Source organism: Maniola jurtina, chromosome 7, assembly GCF_905333055.1.
Source record: "Maniola jurtina chromosome 7, ilManJurt1.1, whole genome shotgun sequence".
NCBI lineage: Eukaryota > Metazoa > Arthropoda > Insecta > Lepidoptera > Nymphalidae > Maniola > Maniola jurtina.
In genome coordinates this window covers 12162294-12180657 of record NC_060035.1, presented here as the reverse complement: position 1 = coordinate 12180657, position 18364 = coordinate 12162294, and the positions used below count along the sequence as shown (strand labels likewise).

At 38.0% G+C, this 18364-nt stretch overlaps 1 protein-coding gene across 3 annotated transcripts; it reads right to left on the bottom strand.

Moving 5' to 3' along the window:
• Positions 1-366: 366 nt before the first annotated feature.
• LOC123866643 lies at positions 367-18316 on the bottom strand. Of its 3 annotated transcripts, none has more exons than XM_045908318.1 (6): positions 18076-18316; positions 16684-16862; positions 9076-9226; positions 5920-6051; positions 5289-5451; positions 367-3694 (listed from the first exon to the last, which is right to left on the bottom strand). In XM_045908318.1, exons 1-6 carry the CDS (start codon positions 18312-18314, stop codon positions 2219-2221), a joined length of 2340 nt encoding a protein of 779 aa, XP_045764274.1. In that variant the 5' UTR covers positions 18315-18316; the 3' UTR covers positions 367-2218. The 3 variants fall into 3 exon arrangements, with proteins under 3 accessions (XP_045764274.1, XP_045764275.1, XP_045764276.1); XM_045908319.1 differs by lacking the exon at positions 18076-18316 and adding an exon at positions 17798-17908; XM_045908320.1 differs by lacking the exon at positions 18076-18316 and adding an exon at positions 17643-17791.
• Positions 18317-18364: the final 48 nt, after the last annotated feature.

The following is an 18364-nucleotide window of genomic DNA, read 5'->3' as shown; positions in this document are numbered from 1 at the left end:
TTTTTATTCAATTAGACTTTTACAAGTTCTTTTGAATCGTCAAAAGCATCTACCACTGGTTCGGAATGCCTTTCCTACCGAGAAGAACCAGCAAGAAACTCGGCGGTTGCTCTTTTCAAAGATTTGATATACAATATTATGCCATGTATAAAAGCAATTGAAGTCCTGCGCATACTTGTATACTTATCAGTTATCACAATCTGATTGATCTGCTCATATATGCCATCTCTGCTTTGGTGGATCACAGGCCTTAGGTATATAAACTGTATTACAGACAAGGTTCACATTATGTCACCTTGCCTGTCTAGTGTCTACTACATTACTTATGTGTCTATGGATAACTGATCTCAATAAATAAAAGACAAATCAATATCTAAAAGCTTTTTATTTGTTACATGGACTAGAAATTACAGCATTTTATTATTGCTTAGGTATATATTATTATAACAGTATAAATAAAGTATAATCTCATTACATTTTAACAATTTGTACAAGCTCAAAAATTCTATACTGGTAAGTACTTAAGATGAACAATATTGAAGGCACTTGATTCTTATTTGTGTTATGATTATAAAATAGCACCAAAATATGTAAATAAATATTATATATATATCTATATTTATTTAGTTGTGGCATGGCTTTTGTTACTACTTATTACTTATATATTATCATAATACCAGTAGGTATACTCTATCCATGGAAAGAAGTAATAGCGCTCTCTCAAGTGATTCCATACAAATGACAGAGCCAAAAATCTCAGTGGGTGTGAACCATTTTGAGGCATCAACCAATCACAAACATGTTTTCAAAAAACATTTAAAATTCAATTGGCAAACATTAACATAACATAAATTTCTTTTATTACATTTTGTAACATTTGTTTCATTGTTGTATATTATAACATAAGGCAATGATTAAGGCACAAAGAGTATCTTTTTTACATAATATCACACTTTACTAAGTACTTAATCTGTCTTGTAAGTTCTAACCAATGTTCAACTAAGTTTCAAAGGAATAACAATTTCAATATTATGTATGGCATTTTGTAACCTAAACCTAGTACAAAATACTAATTCTTTGGATATAGTTACTTCTGAAAGTACTTTGTTGTGATCATATTTTTTACACTATTATTATTAAACCTATGTAACAATCAATATTTACTTAAAACAATGTTCAATAAGTATATTATTGTTATTATCAAAATTTCTTTTAAAATAATTATTGCACTTTATTGTAATGGTAATCATAAATATTCATTTGTGTATAAATAAATATTATATACTCTAGAATTACATAAATAAAAAGAATTTAAGCTTAATATAAGTAAAACAATAAATAGCACCTTGCATAAATAAGTAACAGTATTAAACTTCATGTTAAAAATTAAAATATAATAATGGTAGTCAAAAAAAAATACCAATCTACTCATTGAATTATTATAGTCAAGTGAATAAAAAAAAAGAGAATGGTCTACTATAAAAGTTCGGACAATAAAGGGTTTGAGAAACTACTTTTATGCACTACACACAGTAGACAGGTCATTCAGAACGAAAAAAAAATTGCAGGCTGCAACTCTCTAGGTTATAACATGATCAACAGTTTCATAAGACTAATTATTTATTTTGACATATTTATCTTTGTTCGGAATGACCCATTTATACTCTACCTATGGAGAGAAGTTAGTATAATAATAAACAGTCCGACAAGGCTCTTTTGGCGCGTGGCCAAAATCGGAACTAAAACCGCCATCTAGAGAAGTGCACTTGTTGATAGTTCGCTGTGTCGGCATAAAGCAACAACTGCGCATTCACTCAAGGGCCAAAGGAGCCTTGTCAGACTGTAATCTCTCTCTTACTTAATCCCATACAAATGACAAAGATGAAAAGTCAGTGGGCGTAAACCATTTTGAGTAACCAACCAACCTCAAACGATCCTATGTTTTCTGTAATACTCTACAGAACCATGTTTTCAAAAAATTCAATCCGAAAACATAGATCTGTTTGTGTTTGGTTGGTCAGTCAAAATGGTTAACGCCCACTGACTTTTTGTCTTTGTCATTTGTATAGGATTACATTACAGAGAGAGTCCAATACTAACCTTCTCTCTAGAGAATAGTGTGTACTGTGTAGTAAAGGTCGTTGGTTTGGAGAGACAAACATCACTTTCCTTCGCTTTGTACAAAATTAAATGCAAAATAAATTAATGGTAAGCAGCGTTAGAAGCTAGTTGTCAAATTTAAATTGTTCACTTTGATAGCATTCAACACATTGGGATCATTCAAAAACTGTTTGAACGCATCCAGTTTTTTAAAGCATATTGTGACACAGCATGACTTTTTGTGGGAGCTACGACTCGCGTCTGGTTTCGAACAGCCCTTGTCCTCTCCACATTCCCTAGGACATTTATCTGTGCCGCTGCAAGGACACTTTATATTTTCAATTATTCCACGTAAGGAGTCATCACATTCGTGGGTGTAGACGCCGAACTCCTCAAGGTTGGAGTTGTTATGTCTTTTGTGATAGTGCAAGAAGGTGTTGTGGTTTGTATCCGTGGCGCGCCCGCAGCCCACGGCGCACTTCATCTCCGCGTGGTCACACTCGCAGTCGGCACCGCAGGAACATTTGTCGTCTCCACACCCTATAGGTTCGGGCAACTCGTGGTTCTGGCAGTTTCTACACTCCCCACTATTCGGCCCGCACTTACAATCGTTGCAAGAGCAGATGCCGGCATCTGCCGCCAGTTGTTCTAAAGGATTTTTAGCTTTCTTACCGAAAACGTTCTCAGTTTTTACAACATACATATCAGAAGGGGGCTCGTTATCAAATAACAAGGTGTCCTCGAGTGCCAAATCTGTGTTAAATAGAACGGAATTAGCTGGATTGATTTCAATGTTGTGCTGCACTTTATTCGGGGGAGGTGTATTTAGTGACCTGTCGTCTAAAATTTCGATGTTACTTTTCAAAAAATCAATATCCGTATCGATCTTAGTATCATGATTCGTTACTAGTTCGCTGTCATTGAAAACTTTATCGCTGACATCTAAAATATTCGGTGTATCTAAATGGAAGGAACTTTGGGTCATAAGATTAGCTGTCGGCACGGCATCAGTGTTCAGGTCTATGTAACTTTGCATATGTGTCGGAACAAATGTTGCGAGAGTAAATATGCTCTCTGGGACATTTTCTTTGATGCTAACTGGGGTTTCTTGTATGGAAGACGCTAAGGCTGTAACATCGATCCAAGGCGCTTGTATTTCGATTTCATTGGCCAGAGCTAATTGTATGGCTTTGGATTCTATTTCCATTTTAGGAGTGGGCAATGGAATCGGTTGTATGTTATTCACATCATCGACGACCCATGTGTTGTCAGTGTTGTCTTTTTTGACAATTTTCTCGACGTTAAAGGGGGAAAGCACCTCTAGGCTACTCAAGTCGTAATCTACAGCTATGTTGTTAGTCTCATCGAATTTAGTGTTGTTAGTTGCGTTATCGAAAAGCAATTCTGTTATGTCCATGTTATTGTTAGAGAGGGGGTTGACACTGGTGATATCTTCGAGACTGCCGTCAGTGGAGTTGGACTCCGTGGTGATCCTACCAAAGGACTCGAGCAGGCTGTCCCATATCATGACGTCATTATCGGGTTTCGTCGGTTCGTTCTCAATGACCTCTACAGTCGGCGTCTCGGCTTCGATCTGCAAAGTATCAGTTTTATAGGTACATGTGGGTACATGTTGAAATGTTTTAGGGATTGAGGACGTAGTATCCATTTTGTCTTTTGTAACATGTAACAGACACAAACAAGGAGCATATTTATTCCCGCATTAGTTTTAAGTATACTGTGTAAATGTATATGACTGTGTAGATTGAAAAGTGATGACCATTTTTGGAGTCTCCTAGCAAGGACAAACTTTAGAAACATTCTTTTAAATAAACAATGACTTCTTCACAAACTGACTACAGACAGAATGGGCGGCTGTATGTCAGGAGTTTTCAGGTTGTTTATAAGTTCTTTTATGGACGTTCGTAAATGTTCGCTATAGCGATCATCTCCGTGCGAAATTTTTTCCATAATGATGCTTTTTGCAGCTGCGAATAAATCCATATTGCGACTAAAATACTGATTATAAGCAGGCACGGTCATTTATAATGAAATATGCATGTAAGCGCGTTACATACAATCGACAAAATAAGAGCATCAATCAAGAGTAAGGCTTTCCCAAGAGCGCGCCGCCACACACGATCTTCCGCCTTCCTCATCCACCCACTTCCCGCTACCTTCTTAAGGTCGTCAGTCTAGCGGGTCGGAGGTCGTCTCCACTCCAAAACACGTCTGTCCCAGCGGCCATCGCTTCTGTGGCAGACGTGGCCTGCCCATTGCCACTTCAGATGGCTAATTCGCTGAGCTATGTCGGTTACTCTGGTTCTACGGATTTTTCCAAAAAACAGACCTTATGATCAATAGGTTAACCGTATTCCATAAGCTGAGCACATCACAACGGCTAATCATGAAATGGCCTGAGGAATTTCAATCAAAATGGGAATTCATTACAAAAGGAACACAAAAACTAATCTGGTGTTTTCTGTGTCCGCAATCTGGTCGTAGTGGGCAAGTTTTCCGCAACCGCTCATGGCGAACCCATGTGGCCGCGAGCCAGAGTGAGTGAATACTCTTTGGTGGTGTACACCTACAGACACTAAGGCTGAAATCTATAGAGCGCACTTTGACTTTGATCAGACTTAAGACTCTGTTAAAACAAGACAGATTTATGCCAGCTGTATAGCGTTGTCTCTACTCAGAACTCGTATGCAGCACACGCATACAGCAACTCACAACGCCCAAACTAGATGTGTCGCCACAAAATCTCTCGCCATACACCTCAATCGCACTAACGAAATTTTCTATGGAGCAATACACAGTTTTTTTTAATTGTACGGCGTATGAACATAACACTCAGTACACTCACCTGGTGTTTCCTGACGTACGAGTACGCCCGTAACCAGCAGTGAAGAACTTTCCGCAACCGCGCCCGGTGATCCCGTGCGACCATGAACCAGAGTGAGTGAGCACGTGCGATTTCCGGTGATACACAACAGACACTAGAACGGTTCTACAGCCATCAATACTCAAATCACTACCTGGTGTTTCCTGGCGTTCCACTGGCTAGTTCCAGTGGAGAATAGCTTTCCGTAGCCGCTAACGGAGCACGCGTTTGGTGAGCCAGAGTGCGTGCGTGCGCTTTGACGTGACGTAACATGGTGAATGAGCACAATACTCGACTCGCTCACCTGATGTTTCCTAACGTGCGCCCGTAAGCTGGTCGCAGTGGAGAACAGCTTTCCGCAACCGCTCGCGGCGCACGCGTGCGGTCGTGAGCCGGAGTGCGTGCGCGCGTGCGCTTTGAGGTGATGCGAAGCGGTGAATGATTTACCGCAGCCGTCTGTTATACATCTGGAAATTACACCAATAAGAGTATATGAGAAAAGTTTATCTAGATACGTCAAAACTCGAAAGCGGTTCATTTAGTAGTAATGTCGGTGCATATCAACGTACACCTCACGGACACGCGAACTAAAGACGCTTTGCGCCTGTTCACGTTGATACTATTTCCTGATTGTGTATCGGGTATCCTATATACCCAGTTGCTTTGTTGCATGCTGGAACAAAGCATTTTAACTTACAAAGTAGTTACTAGATGTCGCCACGCGACCTTTGGACAGAGTTTTCTCTATGGAATACCATTTACATACAAATTTTACTCTTAAAATACAACGATAGGTAGAACCAGACTGGAAAAAGACCTTTCTATTGTTAGATATGCTCGAACTTATACCAAGATAGGGCAGTTACCTACAATTTGAATGGCCTTCTGTCGCATCACGACACGTCATGACTCATGAGCTATTGTTTGTTACTTACTTATAAGGGCGCTCCTGTGTATGTGTGCGAATGTGTTTTTTCAGGTCGCTTAAAGTTGTAAAGAATTTCGAGCACCCAGGCGCTTTGCAATTAAACGTATCACCGCTGTGTAGTCTTTGATGCGCCCTTAACCTGGAACAAATACAACTTTGAATAACCCATACTATATAGCCATATAACAGAACAAGGTAATGAAGACCCAATGTTGTCTAGTATTATAGAATACCAAGGTTAAGATAGGTGAATATTGCACTGTTCTGTTCATTTCAAAAAATCGCACATTAGACTATACCTAGATAAATATTACTATGTGAAAAAAAAAAACACAACTTACAAACGTCTCTGACACCACGTCAGAGGTAGTCTTGTACCTATTATAGTGCGTTTCAACGAATAGTACCTATGGCGTTATGTTGGCTCCCCTGTCTGTCCAAGTCATTGGCACCATATTTGCATAAGAGTGTTTTCTCCAAACAACGCGTCTTTGGCGAAGTGAATTGTGCTGTGTGGCACAACAAAAAGCCACTAAAATAAACAACAACAACAACAAGAAGACGCAGATTTTGTTTATTTACATTTGATTTTCCTGAATGAATTAAATGAAAATCAAATGAAAATAAACAAAATCTGCGTCTTCTCATGCCAATATGGTGCCAATGACCACCCAACAGACAGGGGAGCCAACATAACGCCATAGGAACTATTCGACGAAAGGATCTATAGTAACAAGAGTTTAAAAAAAAAAAACCCCCCATATTACTGTCGTGAGAATCCTCATTGCTCAGGGTACACAAGGGTACCCTTTACAGAAATCACATATTTGTGGGAGTTCTTTCATATGATAATGTGGTTGGTAAATGATACAGATAATATAATATTGCAATTTGCAAATCTTTCACAAGTTGGACGCTCAACAAAAAGCTGTCAGTTCCACAAACAGCCATTAAGAAATTGGCAATGTTCAAGAGATTGCAGCTTTGTCCAAATGAACAAGTCACAACAGACGTTCGAGCCATGCCAAATCTTTTGTGACAGGATATTAATAACTGTCATATTCGCCATCTCTCGCAATAGATGACGATTAATATAAAGACACAGAAAAAGGTTTAATACCTATCTACGATACCCATACAAAACTGACATAAATTATTATGAACTAGCCGATGCCCACGACTTCGCCCGCGTGGATATCGTTTTTTCGAAATCCCGTGGGAACTCTTTAATTTTCCGGGATAAAAAGTAGCCTATGTACTAATCCAGGATATTATCTATCTCCATTCCAAATTTCAGCTAAATCCGTCTAGTAGTTTACGTAAAGGAGTAACAAACATACACACACTGCACACACACACACACACACATACCACAAACTTTCGCCTTTATAATATTAGAGTGATTGAGGGGCTGGTGAACAAAACTGTTTAGTAACACTTCTGATATATTGATTTTCAGTTCTTCAGTTATGTGCGATCAATACCTAGCTACTTATCCACAATCGGATACTGAACAAAAATAGATTCAATAGATAAATACATAAACATCTTCCAACTAGTAATTTATATTGTACGTAATAAGTCTTCGGCTGTTGGAAAAAATTTCCAACCAAATTTATAGAAAACTATTTACTAAAATATCGTACATACTCCACTAACGTAGAGTTCAATATCGAATGACAAATGAAAGAGTGGCATACTCTACATCTACTGGCGAAAACATGTTTTGGCATATCTCCAGGCATATATAAATCAGATAGTTACTTAGCACGTTGCTGTTTAGATATTCGGGTTTTAGAAACAATTCAGCCTTTACGTATTGCATAATAAAATGTGTATGAATGAAAAAAAAGGTCAAGTGCAGGCCTTGGAGTATTTTATCTTTATGACTCAAGATGCGTGGGTGGGAGGTTGTTGCTCGTTATTAGTAAACAGTCCAAAGGAAAATAAGTATTTTTAGGGTTCCGTACCTCAAAAGGAAAAACGGAACCCTTATAGGATAACTTTGTTGTCTGTCTGTCTGTCAAGAATCCTATAGGGTACTTCCCGTTGTCCTGGAATCGTGAAATTTGGCAGGTAGGCAGGTCTTATCACAGATACAGGAATAAATCTGAAATCCGCGAATTTGTGGTTACATCATTAAAAAAAAAAATTAAAATGTGTTTCAATTTTTAAAGTAAAATAACTATACCAAGTGGGGTATCATATGAAAGGGCTTTACATTCTAAAACAGATTTTTATTTATTTTTACCTAATAGTTTATTATCTATTATATATTATTATATAATAGTTTTTGATTTATCGTGCAAAATGTTGGTAGACGGCGCAATAAGGTGCAATTCAGCTCGCATATCGCTGCAGCCTAAAAAATAAACGTCTCTCTTTCTATCGCGTTACTCTTAAATCTCGTATCTCTCTCCTATGAGATATTTACCATTCGAGTACTTCATAGCCGTCGCGTCGTAGAGAAGCTTGAGCGCGATTTAGGGTACGATTTACAGAGCGCCCTTTGACTTTGCTTAAAGAGACAGATTTATGTGAAAATAAAATTATGTGAAAAATAAGAAAACTATACCAAGTGGGGTATCTTATGAAAGAGCTCTACCTGTACATCCTAAAACAGATTTTTATTTGTTTTTATGTACAATAGTTTTTGATTTATGGTGCAAAATGTTGGAAGAAATACCTGAGTACGGAACCCTCAGTGCGCGAGTCTGACTCGTACTTGGCCGTTTTTTTAAATGATGTGACCACAAACTCGCGGTTTTCAGATTTATTCCTGTACTTGTGCTATAAGATCTACCTACATGACAAATTTCATGATTCTAGGTCAACGGGAAGTACCATAAAGGTTTGTTGACAGACACAATGGATGGACGGACGGACCGACAGACAGACAACAAAGTGATCCTATAAGGGTTCCGGTTTTCCCTTTGAGGTACGGAACCCTTAAAACATCAATTTATGGCATGTAGTTACATAAGTAGTCTCAGTCCAATGCATTGCTAATCGAATCAAATCCATGCTTTTCTATCATTAACCTAATCTTATATTAAGTATACCTATATTTAATATGCTATTTCATGAACATACCTTTAATAGATGTTTTAAAGTGCTTTTTTTCTTACTTTCAAAGATATATCAATGTGAAAGTTACACAAACCTGTACAATGTGTTGAAAGCTTTATCACATAAGTCAATATCACAGGCAAAAGGTTTGGTTTTTGTGTGCGCCCGCACATGGATTTTCAGACTGTAAGATGTGAGAAATGCTTTGCCACATGATTCCATGGGGCATATGAACCTGTATTCCCCTGAAACAATGTAATAAAAATTTAAATTAAGTTTAGTACCTCCCACAAAGCAGTTTAATAAAGTTATTATTTAACAGGATAACATTTTCTAACTTGTTAGTTACGTAACATTTTCACATATCACATAATAGTTTTGTTGTATTATTATCTATATATGAATACTAGTGTTTTGCTCGGTGCGCGAGCTGCTAAAGCAGCTCGCGTGACGTGGTTAGGTTTTATTTTATTATATTTAACCAAATTTATTTATTAAGATACATAATTCACCCCGAAAACCCCATGAAACGACACCCATTTCTATTTTTTTGTAGAAAATGTAAGTCCGCCATCTTGAATTTGAAAATGAATGTCATCATCAAAATCAGCACCCTGGAAAACCAACAACGACATCCATTTCATTTTTTGTAAAAAACGGGGTAGTTGAGGTTAATAAAGTAGGGTGCGTGGGTGCGCGGACCACTAAAGTGGTCCGCGAGCATGCAGAGTTTGTTCCACCGTGTAGACCTTCGGACCCTGATCATCTCTTGCCAAGAAAACACTCTTCCATCTTTTATAGCCTCCGAGATAGACACCGACGAAATTTGTACGGCGGCCATCTTGTTTTTCCAAAATTTTCCACTTTTTCTATTAATCGTTTACTACATTCTTTAAAGATTGCGAGTTTCAACGAAATCGGTTGGAAAACAAAAGAGTTGCAAAAATCATATAGGCGGCCATCTTGTTTTTCTGAAATGTCATAATATTCCCCTACTCGCCTCCCCCATCCAAACACATCTCCCATACATCAATGTATCGTTTTCTGTCTCTTTCTAAGAGAATGAGGCATTCAATATTCGCCATACAAAATGTATGGAAAAAAAAAATCCGCCATTTTGAATTTTTTTTCTATTCATCGAGTAGACCTTCGGACCCTGATTATCTCTTGCCAAGAAACCACACTTCCATCTTTTATACCCTTCGAGCTGGACACCGGCGAAATTTGTATGGCGGCCATCTTTTTTTCGCCATTTTGAATTTTTTTTCAGCTTTTTGGCAATTGGATGACGTCGTGAATGACATTTGGTCGAGCACCCCCCACCTATCTTCAATACCTTGAGCGGACCCTTCACCCGTCTCCGACATCCTCGATCATCAGCTATTTCCAAATTTTTCCTCGATTTTTTTTTTGTTTTCTATACGAAACCCTCAGTGGAAAAAAAAAATTTCATACAAAATTTTACAGGAGGAGTTTTTGGGGAGAATCTCGAAAATCTCCCCAAATGTGGCAACACTGTGTACATATTTCGATACTGCTGGTTGAGTCACACAATCGATTGACACATGTCGACTTTCCAAAATGTTGCCAACTGCCTCAAAAACGTGGTCAAAATTTCGAAAAATAAAAAAAAATACAAAATGGCCGCCAACTCGTTTCACAGAAAGATTTTACACGGTTTCATAATTTTCCTATTAACTACAGGATATACCGCTTCCGATGACGTTTCAATCTTGCCTCTCGCTCGCACCCACGCGAAAGGGGATACCGTGAAAAAGACCGTGTCGAAAATCACTTTTACTTTGATAAATTCCAGTGTTGCCAGTCTCTGGTGACAAAAGTACCTAAATGTCATTTGCACGAGCAAAACACATAATCGCTCATACTCGGATTTTGCTAAAAGTGCGTATTTCGATTTTTTACAATTTCCCGAAAATCTTGAAATTTCCCTAAAAGTGGGGTATTTTTTTTCCTCCAATCTATACTTCGAGCCTATACGTACAATCGCTTGATAGAAGCTAAATCGCTCCGATGTTGCCAACTTTGGGATATTTAACTTTTAAAATTGCGTTTTTTCGTACCTCGAACAAAACAGCCGCCATGACAGCCGCCATCTTGAATTTTTAAAAACCACTCCCTTTCTGTCAAAATACAGGATAATCGTGGGCGAAATAGGAAAAAATAATTATCCTCGACTACCCCGCCTTGGATCTGTGGCGCCGCGGTTCGGGGTCGAAAAATCAAAATTTTGAAAACGCTACGGTTCGGCCGCCATCTTGTTTTTTCAATTTTTTCGACATTTCCCAGTAATCGTTTACTACTTTCTTCAAAGTTTGCAAAATTCGACGAAATCGGTTGGAAAACAACGGAGCTGCAAAAATCACGTCGGCCGCCATCTTGTTTTTCCGAAATGTCATAATTTTTCCCCAGTCGACTTCCCCACCCGAACACATTTCCCCTACATCATTATATCATTTTCCTTCTCTTTCTAGGAGAACAATTATGTCAATGAGTGAGTCAGTGGTAATTGAGCTATATATAGTATAACTAGTGTTTTGCTCGGTGCGCGAGCTGCTAAAGCAGCTCGCGTGACGTGGTAATGTTACTTTATTATATTTAACCAAATTTATTTATTAAGATACACAATTCACCACAAAAACCCACAAAACGACACCCATATCAATTTTTTTCTTTAAAAGTGCATGTCCGCCATCTTGGATTTCAAAATAAATGTCATTATTAAAATCAGCACCCTGGAAAACCCTGAAAACGACATCCATATTATTTTTTGTAGATTAGGATAATAAATCAGTAGGGTGTGTGGGTGCGCGGACCACTAAAGTGGTCCGCGAGCATGCAGAGTTTGTTCCACCGATTAGACCTTCGGACCCTGATCATCTTTTGCCAAGAAACCACTCTTCCATCTATTATAGCCTCCGAGATAGACAGCGACGAAATTTGTACGGCGGCCATCTTGTTTTTTCAAAATTTTCCACTTTTTCTATTAATCGTTTACTACATTCTTCAAAGATTGCGAGTTTCAACGAAATTGGTTGGAAAACAAAAGAGTTGCAAAAATCATATAGGCGGCCATCTTGTTTTTCTGAAATGTCATAATATTCCCCTACTCGCCTCCCCCATCCAAACACATCTCCCATACATCAATGTATCGTTTTCTGTCTCTTTCTAAGAGAATGAGGCATTCAATATTCGCCATACAAAATGTATGGAAAAAAAAGTTCCGCCATTTTGGATTTTTTTTCCATTCATCGAGTAGACCTTTGGATCCTGATCCTCTTTTGCCAAGAAACCGCACCTCCATCTTTTATACCCTCCGAGCTGGACACCCGCGAAATTTGTATGGCGGCCATCTTTTCTTCGCCATTTTGAATTTTTTTTCAGCTTTTTGGCAATTGGATGACGTCATGAATAACATTTGCTCGAGCACCCCCCACCTATCTTCAATACCTCAAGCGGGCCCTCCACCCGTCTCCGAAACCCTCAATCATCAGCTCTCTCCATAATTTTGGCTTACTAAGTTTTCGTTTTCTATATAACACCATCAGTGGAAAAAAAAATTTTCATACAAAATTTTACAGGAGTTTCTTAGTTGAAAATCTCGAAAATCTCCCCAAAAGTGGCAACACTGTTTCTATATTTCGATATTGCCGGCTGAGTCACACAATCGATTCATACATATTGACTCTCCAAAATGTTGCCAACTGCCTCAAAAACGTGATCAAAATTTCGAAAAATTCAAAAAATTACAAAATGGCCGCCAACTCGTTTCGCAGAAATAAATTACATCGTTGTACAACTTTTACAATAACTACAGGATATACCGCTCCCGATGACGTTGCAATCTCTCCTCTCGCTCGCACCCACGTGAAACGATCGCCCCTGAAAAAACACCACGTCGGAAATCATTTTTTCTTTGATAAATTCCAGTGTTGCCAGTCTTCGGCGACAAAAATACCCAAATGTCATTTGTATGATCAAAACACATAATCACTCATACTCGGATTTTGCGAAAAGTCCGTATTTCGATTTTTTTCAATTTCCCGAAAATCTTGAAATTTCCCCAAAAAATGGGGTAATTTTTTTCCTCCAATCTATACCTCGAGTCTATACGTACAATCGCTTCATAGAAGCCGAATCGCTCCGATGTTGCCAACTTTGGGATATTTAACTTTTAAAATTGCGTTTTTTCGTACCTCTAACATAATGGCCGCCACGACAGCCGCCATCTTGAATTTTTAAAAACCACTCCCGTTCTGTCAAAATACAGGATAATCGTGGGCGAGACACGAAAAAATAATTATCCTCGATTACCCCGTCTCGGATCTGTGGCGCCGCGGTTCGGGGTCGAAAAATCAAAAATTTTAAAACGCTACGGTTCGGCCGCCATCTTGTTTTTTCAATTTTCTTGACATTTCCCATTAATCGTTTACTACTTTCTTCAAAGATTGCAAAATTCAACGAAATCGGTTGGAAAACAACGGAGCTGCAAAAATCACCTCGGCCGCCATCTTGTTTTTCTGAAATGTCATAATTTTTCCCCAGAGGGTTCCCGAATCCGAACACAATTCCCCCACATCATTATATCATTTTCCGTCTCTTTCTAGGAGAACAATTATGTCAATGAGTGAGTCAGTGAGTCAGTGAGTGGTAATCGAGCTATATATAGTATAACTAGTGTTTCGCTCGGTGCGCGAGCTGCTAAAGCAGCTCGCGTGACGTGGTTATGTTAACTTTATAATATTTAACCAAATTTATTTATTGAGATACACAATTCTCCACAAAAACCCACAAAACGACACCCATATAATTTTTTTTCTTAAAAAGTGCATGTCCGCCATCTTGGATTTCAAAATAATTGTCGTTATCGAAATCAGCACGCCGGAAAACTCTGAAAACGACATCCATATCATTTTTTGTAAAAACGGGGTAGTTGAGGTTAATAAAGTAGGGGTGCGTGGGTGCGCGGACCACTAAAGTGGTCCGCGAGCATGCAGAATTTGTTCCACCGAGTAGACCTTCGGATCCTGATCATCTTTTGCCGAGAAACCACTCTTCCATCTTTTATACCCTCCGAGATAGACACCGACAAAGTTTGTGTGGCGGCCATCTTGTTTTTCCAAATTTTTCCACTATTTCCATTAATCGTTTATTACTTTCTTCCAAGATTGCGAGTTTCAACGAAATCGGTCGAAAAACAATAGAGTTGCAAAAATCATATAGGCCGCCATCTTGTTTTTCTGAAATGTCATAATTTTCCCCTACTCATATCGCGCATCCGAACATATCTTCTATACATCAATGTATCGTTTTCCGTCTCTTTCTAGGAGAATGAGACATTCATAATCGCCATACAAAATGTATGGAAAAATAAATTCCGCCATTTTGAATTTTTTTTCTATTCATCGAGTAGACCTTCGGATCCTGATCATCTCTTGCCAAGAAACCTCACTTCCATCTTTTATACCCTCCGAGCTTGACACCAGCGAAATTTGTATGGCGGCCATCTTTTTTTCGCCATTTCGAAATTTTTTTCAGCTTTTTGGCAATTGGATGACGTCATGAATGACATTTGCTCGAGCACCCCCCACCTATCTGCAATACCTTAAGCGGGCCCTTCACCCGTCTCAGATATCCTCAATCATCAGCTCTCTCCATAATTTTGGCTTACTAACTTTTTGTTTTCTATACGACACCATCAGTGAAAAAAAAATTTTTCATACAAAATTTTACAGGAGTTTCTTAGTTGAAAATCTCGAAAATCTCCCCAAAAGTGGCAACACCGGTTGCATATCTTCATACTGCCAGCCGAGATACACAATCGATTCATACATATTGACTTTCCAAAATGTTGCCAACTGCCTCAAAAACGTGATCAAAATTTCGAAAAATTCAAAAAATTACAAAATGGCCGCCAACTCGTTTTGCAAAAATAAATTACATCGTTGTACAACTTTTCCAATAACTACAGGATATACCGCTCCCGATGACGTTTCAATCTCTCCTCTCGCTCGCACCCACGCGAAACGATCGCCCCTGAAAAAAGACCACGTCGAAAATCAATTTTTCTTTGATAAATTCCAGTGTTGCCAGTCTTCGGCGACAAAAATACCCAAATGTCATTTGTACGAGCAAAACACATAATCGCTCATACTCAGATTTTTCAAAAAGCCCGTATTTCGATTTTTTACAATTTCCCGAAAATCTTGAAATTTCCCCAAAAAATGGGGTAATTTTTTTCCTCCAATCTATACCTCGAGCCTATACGTACAATCGCTTCATAGAAGCCGAATCGCTCCAATGTTGCCAACTTTGAGATATTCAACTTTTAAAATTGCGTTTTTTCGTACCTCTAACATAACGGCCGCCACGACAGCCGCCATCTTGAATTTTTGAAAACCACTCCCGTTTTGTCAAAATACAGGATAATCGTGGGCGAAACAAGAAAAAATAATTATCATCAATTACCCAGTTTCGGATCTGTGGCGCCGCGGTTCGGGGTCGAAAAATGAAAATTTTGAAAACGCTCCGGCTCGGCCGCCATCTTGTTTTTTCAATATTTTCGACATTTCCCATTAATCGTTTACTACTTTCTTCAAAGTTTGTAAAATTCGACGAAATCGGTTAGAAAACAACGGAGCTGCAAAAATCTCCTCAGCCGCCATCTTGTTTTTCTGAAATGTCATAATTTTTCCCCAGAGGGTTCCCGAATCCGAACACAACTCCCCTACATCTATATATCATTTTCCGTCTCTTTCTAGGAGAACAATTATGTCAATGAGTGAGTCAGTGAGTCAGTGAGTGGTAATCGAGCTATATATAGTATAATAGGTACTAGGTACCTACTACCTATAGACTCTAGATAGAGGTCTATTATCTATGAATATAGGTACCTAGTACCTATATTCATAGATAATAGACCTCCTGTTTTAAATATGTACATATCAAAAGTTACGGAATCACCTGTTCCTAAGTCTGATTCTGATTGTTGCATGTTACTTTTTGTGCTCTATCTCACTCACTCATTTGATCAACAACATTCCCTACCCAGTGGGGTGAGTCGCTAACTCAGTATTCAACAATGAATAATAGCCACCAAGCTCATTTTTAGGGTTCCATATCTCAAAAAGAAAAACAGAACCCTTATAGGATCACTTTTTTGTCTGTATGTCTGTCTGTCCGTCTGTCCGTCATGTCTGTTAAGAACACCTATAGGGTACTTCCCGTTGACCTTGAATCATGAAATTTGACAGATAGGTAGCTCTTATAGCACAAGTACAGGAATAAATCTGAAAACCGCGAATTTGTGGTCACACCATTAAAAAAAAATTAAAATGTGTTTAAATTTTCAAAGTAAGAAAACTATACCAAGTGGGATATCATATAAAAGGGCTTTACCTGCACATTCTAAAACAGATTTTTATTTATTTTTATGCATAGTTTTTGATTTATCTTGCAAAATGTCGGAAAAATACGCGAGTACGGAACCCTCAGTGCGCGAGTCCGACACGCACTTGACCAGTTTTTTTTTATTATACGGACTGATACTTGGCTGCAATCAGATCTACTGGCAAGTGCTGATGCAGCCGAGCGCGCTTGCCTAGAAGATGCCTATTCACACTTGCCTTAAAGGTATCAAAGGAATTAGGTAAAGAAGTGCTTAAATAGAAATGTTACAATTTACCTTTATGTGTTTTCATATGGGTGCGTAGGTTGCCAGAAGTGCTATAGGTTCTCTGGCAACCTTCAAATTCACAGTTATACCTCGAATTATTGTATTCCACCTTCCTTTTATTGCTATCATTGACTGGTTTTGATTCAACTTCTTGCTTTGGCACATCTTGTAATTTCTCACTACTGCTCCTAGAATAAGTAACAAGCAAAAATAAAATATTATGTTACCGCTAATACATGTAAATCTGTAAGAATTTAAGTTATTTGTTACCGACTCGGCTGGATATACAGCATACAAAATGCAGAATATCTAACTGAGCCTGTTAAGGTGCAAAAATTACACCCTACCAAAATTAGACACCCCAGGACCTCTGACTATTAAATGAGTTGGGTATATTTAGTGAAACTGTTCTTTTATGTAGCTTCTAGCTTATGCCCACGACTTTATCCACTTCACACACAAATTTCAAACTCCAATTTAATGGTAGAATTTTCAAAAAACCTTTGTATCCATAATAGTTATCTGCATGCCAAATTTCAGCCTAAAATGTGCAGTAGTTTGACCTGTGCGTTGATAGATCAGTTAGTCACCTTTTCCTTTATTATTTAAATAAATATACCCTAATGTGTATAACAGCTGCACTAATTTTGTAAATTTAAAGGATCATTCTGTGATCATTGTAGTTGAGTAACTTGCAATTTTAATAATTATTGTAGATGATCATTGTCATAACCATTATTAGGTACCTACTATGAAATACAAATCGAAGCTGTGGAAGATAGAACTACAGTAAAAATTAATCATTGGGTACACATGGAGGTTTAGTATTAAAATGCAAAAAAATATCACCACTGTACACTTTTGATACAAACATAACAACATCTATAAACATCTAACAAAATCTATGAGTAGTATTAGTTAAATGCTTTGGAAAAACACCTGTATACACCTGTTTACCACATACCTACCTATCATAAAAAAAGAATCAGATTTCAGACAGTAAACAAAACAAGCAAGCAATTACAGGCATAAGCTGCAAAAGTTCAGCACATTACTTCCTAAGCCAATTAATATTTTGTAGCTACCAAATATACAGTTTTAAAGGCTTCAAGGTATCAGTTACCTTCCAATCATTATTTAAGAATGTACACAAGTCATTAGAGAACACAAATTTGGGATATTCAAACCACATCGTGATGGTAATGTACCAAAATAGAATGCCCAAAAGTGAAACACGGCGAAAGGATTACAAATATGAATTTTCATATGAGCGAAAGGGACAGACGATCATATTGACAAACAGCTGATTGCTTGTATTGTTGATTATAAATCGCGATAACTAGCAAATAAAATTGATATTTTACACTAAATCTTAAGTGAGTTCACAACGAAATTACTTACGGTACATCTCCAAATACGTTCTTAGTCCTATTATTCTGAATTACTTCACTTTCCGACGACGCACTTATCGCTTCGTTTTTCACGCGAACATGGTCAGTTAAACTTCCAAATTCTTTTCTAAACGAGTAACATGTTTTATCACTATTGTTTTCAGGCGTAAAAGTTTCCGATATTAAGCTTTCTAAATTGTTTTGTGTCGTGATTTCGAAACAGCCGCTGTCACCGTGCCATACGGCCATGTTTTTTTTTTACATTTCGTTTGACTTTGACGTTTATCATAGGTTGTCAA

What these genes read in the sequence shown, in the direction of transcription:
- LOC123866643 (XM_045908318.1), bottom strand. Translation starts at nt 18,314, where the DNA reads ATGGCCGTATGGCACGGTGACAGCGGCTGTTTCGAAATCACGACACAA. An exon ending in CCATATGAAAACACATAAAG is followed by an intron (nt 9,227 to 16,683) that starts GTAAATTGTAAC and finishes ACATTGTTTCAG; the next exon opens with GGGAATACAGGTTCATATGC. An exon ending in GCTTTCAACACATTGTACAG is followed by an intron (nt 6,052 to 9,075) that starts GTTTGTGTAACT and finishes TATTTGTTCCAG; the next exon opens with GTTAAGGGCGCATCAAAGAC.